We start from the raw sequence: 6,717 nt of genomic DNA, 5'->3' as shown, positions 1-6,717 counted from the left end.
CTTGGCTAGAAAAGAAGTAACTAAAAATAAAGAAGATTGCCGAATTAGGGAAAAAAAGAAGTTTAGAAACTTTTAAACATTCAAAGAATCCGTGAAGAAGTAGAAATTACAGGATTGATTCCAACATAATATGGATATGATACCCTGCAACCCCAAGACTGCAATACCGCTTGCATCTACATGAAACATCGTCAAAAACCTATAGAAGCTGGCTACCGAATATGAAATGCGGCAATTTTCTCCAGAAAAATGATGGATCTATGATCATCATCTATCACTGTGTGGCAGTATGGGAAGATCCAAGTTGGAACTTCCTGAAAAAAGTATACGAATATCAGCTTACTAAGCAGGACATCAAGGCAGCGATCTCACCCACTTTCGAAGTACTTTTTGAGGAAATTACTAGGTAGGTACTCGCCAGTGAATGTCCCTCATTGGTAAATTGGTGTTCAAACTCTAATTTGAAGGATCTCGAAGGTCTGATTGGCTAGGAGGAGGTTGTTCGTATAGATAGAGGTAGGTTTGCTGCTTTTCCACGATATCTAATGCTGACTGTGCGGAATATCTCTTACGAGTGAAGAGAATAGCATTTTGCATCAGGTATGGATTTGTGTCTAGAATTCCATCAAATGCAACATAGTAATCAGGGATAGGTTACGGCGATTAAAGTACCCCATCTGTTCATCCCGGGTGGAGACATGTCAGCCGTTGATAGGATCCTAGTTTATATTGCTAGCTTCAGAATTTGACAAAACATCGAACATCAAACTCGCGAAATGCAATGAGATTTTTGAAATGAATCTTTTTCAAAATCGGATTGAAATGCGATTTGGATATTTTAATCCTTTCAAATTATAGATCGAGAATTGGTATTCAAAAATTCATCATCAGTAAGAATTTTGAAGAAGCTATATTGATGTATTGTTTTGATATCGAATTTCGATTGAAGTGTGGATTTTTGGTGTTCGGCTTCTTCTGTTGGTTGCGAAGCCTTCCAAGACACACCTCAAATGAAGTAAAGGATTGGAAAGGATAGAGGGAGGATTTTATCTCGCGGTTGTAGTTTTTCATCATGCTAATAGTGCCGCCAGATTCAATGAGTGTTGAATTGGTTATGTAGTCGTGTTTTTTCCCGTAACTATTCAAACAGGTACGAGAGATGTCAAATCTAGAGAGGTGCAAATGTGTCACGTGATCACAGCGCCTGACCTAACCTTTTTGTTTTGTAATGAGTACCTCCTATCAAAGTGTATTTCAACCTCTCCCCTATAAGTGACTAGAGAAAGTGACGATGAAGATGATACTGAATAACATTGTATGGAAACCATTTGCTAATACCCAGCCATAGAGAATAAGGTTTACTTATATTCTTCTTGAGGAGATTACCGGTAGATACATTATTTAGAAGAACTGGGAGTTTACTGAGATAGAGTATTATCAAGTCCACTAACTGAGCTCATGTTGACCATGGTATCCTTATTCTGGACAATTTGAAGAGTAGAAGCCTTCATCATTTCCAGGGTATCCCGCATATTGATAATGAATAGTCTCTTCTCCTACGCTATCTTATCTTCTACACCTTCTCATCCTATCCTCCATTTTCAGGAAGGGTTTTTCTAACTTCTGGATTCCGAGCATGAATGTCATTATTTCATCGATATACTAGAAACAATTGGTTTGTTGATTCGTGATTATTTGTTCCCAAGATTTCAGCTTATACCATCATTCCCGTCCGTATCGATTCATCCATCTTGTCACTCTAGTCTTGGAATACTCTCATAGAATAGACTAGGACGATAGTTATAAAGTTCGATTTTAGATAGGCGCAACTGAATCGAACTTTTTATTCTTCAGAGATAAATGTTATCTACGCCCCGTCTCAGATTCCTGACTTTGAATCCAGTCGATTTCATTTGTTACATCAATCAATATATCAATAAATGGTATGCTTCGAGAAGTTTTCGAGGTTGTCGTCTCACGTGGTTTTGGCACGAAAATTACCTCGGTTACATGTCCAATAAAAAGAAGCAAAAACTCTTAGTGTGGTCTGTGGAAAAAATGTATTATATGAATATATGTTAAAACATTGACGGCACCTGCAACAAATAACAAGCATCTTTGATGGTCTAACGGTCATGATTTCCGCTTGTCATCAATTTGGCAAGTCGCGGGAGACCGGGGTTCGACTCCCCGTCAGAGAGATCTGAGCTCCTGTCTCATTCCTTTTGTGCATATTTGGGGAGCAAATTTTTTCTCCCAAGAAAGCTACATACATACAGGTTGAAGACGAAACAGTTTTTGAAAGCAATTTTATGTGATATGAATTTTTTTATGGCATCCCTTTTTTTGTCAGAAAAGTGACATTCCAGGTCGCGCGTGATTCCCGATATTACTCCGAAGCTGGTAGCCAATGACAATCTTCCGCTTGTCAATCTCACGTGTATTTTCGGTTTTTCAATAGTTTTGTTGCATATCGTAAAATTGTCGGTCACAAATTCTTGGGGTTCGACTCCCTCTCAGAGAGAGAGGGGTGGGTTTATTTGAAATTTGAATTCACTCAAATAACTATCTATCATTTACTAGATGGATTTTTTGAATTTATTTCTTAATTATTATCTACTATTTATCATTAATTACTATTTGACTTGTGAAACTTCTGTTCATATACAAGAAAGTGAAGGAGCAAAACCGAGAGTACCTGTAATTCTCTTTTCAGACTACTTTTTCAATTGTTATATCAGTATCAAACATTCATCAATCTCAACCACTTTAATTTCATTGCGTGAACAATACTTGGACCACTAAGGACATTGTGTTGAAATTTTTTCTATCCAACAAATGCAGTTTCTCTGGCAGTTCCTCTGGCAGTTTCTCTGGCCCATTTTCTTTTTTTCTCTCCCTTCAATCTAATGATATTGTTGGAACAACCGTCAGTATTACAGAAAAGGTTTACTTACCGTCTTGTAAATGCCCGAATACCACGGGAATCTGTCGGCTTTGTTCCAAGATCTCTTCGCTCGGGGTACTTAGTCAGAGAATGAGCCATTCAAGGGATTGCTGGAGTATCTGATGGTTGAGTTCCTCTGGGCTTGATAGATCTCGCACATCATGCCATGCGTGGTGGATTGTCCCTTTTATTTGACATTCTCCCAAGAAGAAAGGCACACCTATCAGTCTGGTGGCACGGCATTCATGTGACATAATCATTTTATTATTATTCTATGATCATTCTCAATGATGTTATATTGGAGCATTGGACATGTCAGAGGCAGTGTAATTTTGCTTGAATTCCAATTGTCAATTCTGCTTTAAAGCGAACTGCGCTTAAGGATTTGAGCACAGGGTTCACTTATGATCAACTGCTTCTCAGCAATGTTTTGCCTCACAAATTATAAGTTACCAACATGTTGTGATGGTGGCGTAGCATTTCATGTCAATGCTTCTGTAAGCTTGCCCCAGACAGGGCCAAGAAAGCCCTTTATCGAATGCGCAGTGGATGATACTTGTGGTAATTCGAGATTGAAGACGTATGACTTATATGTTCAAATAGAATTGTGGTTTCTGTAGACCCTCCCTCGATCGTCGAGCACAAAAGATATCACGAACGCACCAGTCATCCTATTTGGAAATCATCAATCAATCAGAAATGTGGCTCAACTCTTTACCATACTTTACGTCTTGCCTTTGTGCAATATTTGCCTTGACCATCGCTAACAAATATGATACTATCTACCCATATGTTGAATCTGGCGCTGTCCCACTGAAGCTACGCATGATATTATACATGCTCGTTGTTGCTTCGAAAAAGCTAATCTTGCAATTTCCCCGATCCATACAAACCCATTTTCGACAGAAAATCACCGACAAAAAATCCTCTAGTAGCAAGCAACTTTAAACATTACCACAGTCGCCCATCTCAACTACACCGACGCCGCAACAGACACCATCACCAACTCCGTAATCGGAGTCAATTCTCTCGGTACCTGGATCGAAAACTCACCATGAACCACCACCATCTTTATCCTCGAATTCTCCCATAGGAACACCATTGTTTCTGGCCAAAAAGATACAGGAAACTGCTATGCAACACTAGGTCAGATCTGTGTACAAGAATACTTGAGCAATGCCGCTTTGGTAAATATATCCGCGGGGTATCCACTATCACCAGCTCTGGCTATACCTACGAGTTGCGATGGTAAAATTGCGGGGATTATGGGAGTGGTATGGTTTCTTCTCGCGTGTAGTCCAACTCTCTTTTCTTCTCTGTCTAACGTATACTAGGATTCAATAAAAGCGATGCTAATGGAAACGCATACTTCTTCAGTGCATCCTGGGTGCATAATGTAAGTAACACCTCACTCTACGAAACAGCAGTTATGGAAATTTGGCCGATACTGGTTATACAGCGCAATGGAGCAAATGGAGTTCAAATGAAGAGGCTGAGGCGGTTGAACGTAAATAAGACGATGCTGGGGTACCTAATGTGGCGAGGGGATTGCAGATGTATGGATGGGCTGTGGGGGTGGTTGCTTCTGTGGGAGGACTTTGGTTTTTGTAGTTGTGGGGGAAGGTTGAGTAGCGAGTTCATGCGTCGTTTTGATGAGAACAGTTATCCAGGTCTCGTTTATGATGCCGTCAAATGGTTTGATGATTTTGAGAATTGTAAGCATCGATGACTTTGACACAAGGCTTGTGAAAACGCGATGAGAAGTTTACAATGTGTGGACCAATCAAGACTATATGGCTCAGGATCCACTAGCGTTTTCTCACGATACTTATTTATGTCCTTGAGACTTGCATGCCCATATCCATTATTAGCCAGTCTTCATGTGCCGATAGACTTCACAGTTATTTCAGACATGAATGATATATTTTGAAAAAAAAAGTTTAATCAAACCAAAAACATCACTCGATTGTTTGATTCTTTCTTCACAAAAGAAGTACAACAAATAATTCATTCAGCTCCAATGCCATAATCCCATAACGCCATCACTATTCTGTCGCCCATAAAAAACCCATGAAAGCCGTTAAATAACCCTCATCCAATACCACCACACTACCCAGCTAAACATGAAGTTTCCTGCGTCTGACAGTCACCAATATCAAACCCACTTGCATTCCCACCATTAAATGCATCCGCACATGCATTAAACTGTATATCACAACTTCTTTGTAAAGCCGCAGCTTCATTCACAAATGTATTGCCATTGACTGAGAAAGGACGAGTTGAATCTCCACTGTTGGTGACAGGTGGCGCCGCTATACCTCCTAGTGCAGAAGTTGAGGAGCCTGCGGAAGATGAAGTGGCAGGTGATGTGCTACTAAAGGCAGGTACTGATGATGATGTAATGGAAGGTACACTTGATGCGCTGGAGCCGGTAATCTTGGACGCTTTCGCTGCAGAGAAAGAAGACGAAGCTGATGCTTTCGAACTTTCGGAGGAGCTAGCCACTGGGTTGGTGTTGTCTGGACCAGCTGCGACTGCACTAGCTGCTAGAGCTGCAGCAGCTTGTCCACCGGAACCTTAAGATTGTCAGCATGGCTTTTTGTTCCATGAGCGGAAGGCTACAAAAATTTGACTTACCATTATTAGACGCAGCATTTGCAGTATTTCCAGATCCGATGACGGTAAATTTAGTACAATCATCTGCTGTACCTCGCTGGGCAACAGGCATAATCGCAGGCTGATGATTAGTTGAGGAAGCCATTGTGCACACACGATAGTTGCCAGCCGGTAAGCCTCCATTAACAGTAGCCGAAAGAAGCCCTTGTCCATTTCCAGCATCATTTATACCCTTAAAGAAGGCGAATTGAGTAGGATCCAAAGTTCCAGTTGGGTTGAGACTGGACCCCATATCCTGCACGGTTACGTGTGTATGCCCAATCACTACCTACAATAAAAAAATATGATCAGCAATGGCCTAGCAAGCAGGGGACATCAGTAGGACAATGATAAATTTAGATAACAAATGAAGGTCAGGTAGTGTGAAGTGAGAAGGCCTACTCCGGATGAGTCAAGCTGTTGTGGAGCAGAGAAGTAAGTGGAGGCCGCATTAGAAAAGGAACCTGGAGTGATGTTGGACATTTGGACAGTAATGTTGAATGTTGTATCGGATTTAATCGATGCGCTACCAGCCAAAGGGAATGTAATGATCGACGACATCATTTTGTTTTTCGCGGGAATTTGACCCATTGCTGAAAGGGAAATCAGTAGGCATTAAATTAGAGATAGAGAGGCACTCACGAATTCCATTACAAGACCCCGTTACAATCTGAAGGCCATTGGTAAGAGTTTCTCCTGCGCAAAAGTTTATGAAGTTGTTTTGTGAAGTGGCAGAAGTAGCCTGGGCCGCTTCACTACCACCAATTTTAGCGAGTCCATCACTGAATGAGCCGCTTGCGATGGCATTTTGTGCAAGGGTAAGACTGGTGTCATCGCCGCTCGTTGCCGTGGCACGTTTATAGATATCCTGGTGTCTCTTTACACTTGAACCCTCGACCAGGAAAGTTGACGTAAAGAGGGCGAGAGCTATTGGCTGAAAAAGCATTATGATTGTTAGTTGATCGCTTTTTGTGCCTTTTGATATATTCGCAATAAAGGGATGAAAGTATAAAAGATATGGTATATATATATTACAGTATGTATAAGCGACGCAGTCGTACAAGTCCTGATGAAAAGAATGAAGAAAGTACTATCAAAGCATGAAAAATAATGTA

At 40.8% G+C, this 6,717-nt stretch overlaps 1 protein-coding gene across 1 annotated transcript; it reads right to left on the bottom strand.

Annotated features, from left to right (window-relative positions):
- Positions 1-5,056: 5,056 nt before the first annotated feature.
- Positions 5,057-6,548, bottom strand: EAF01_004152 (uncharacterized protein; the record flags this gene model as incomplete). The annotated part of the gene is made up of 4 exons (XM_038912406.1): positions 5,057-5,523; positions 5,585-5,891; positions 6,005-6,195; positions 6,245-6,548. The coding sequence occupies 4 exons, from the start codon at positions 6,546-6,548 to the stop codon at positions 5,057-5,059; spliced, it is 1,269 nt and encodes a 422-aa protein (XP_038772090.1).
- Between the last annotated feature and the right edge of the window lie 169 nt (positions 6,549-6,717).

This window comes from Botrytis porri (genome assembly GCF_014898465.1).
Source record: "Botrytis porri strain MUCL 3234 chromosome Unknown BPOR_005, whole genome shotgun sequence".
In the NCBI taxonomy this organism is placed as follows: domain Eukaryota; kingdom Fungi; phylum Ascomycota; class Leotiomycetes; order Helotiales; family Sclerotiniaceae; genus Botrytis; species Botrytis porri.
Note: the sequence above shows the minus strand (reverse complement) of the source record. Positions and strands in the feature narration are given on the sequence as shown.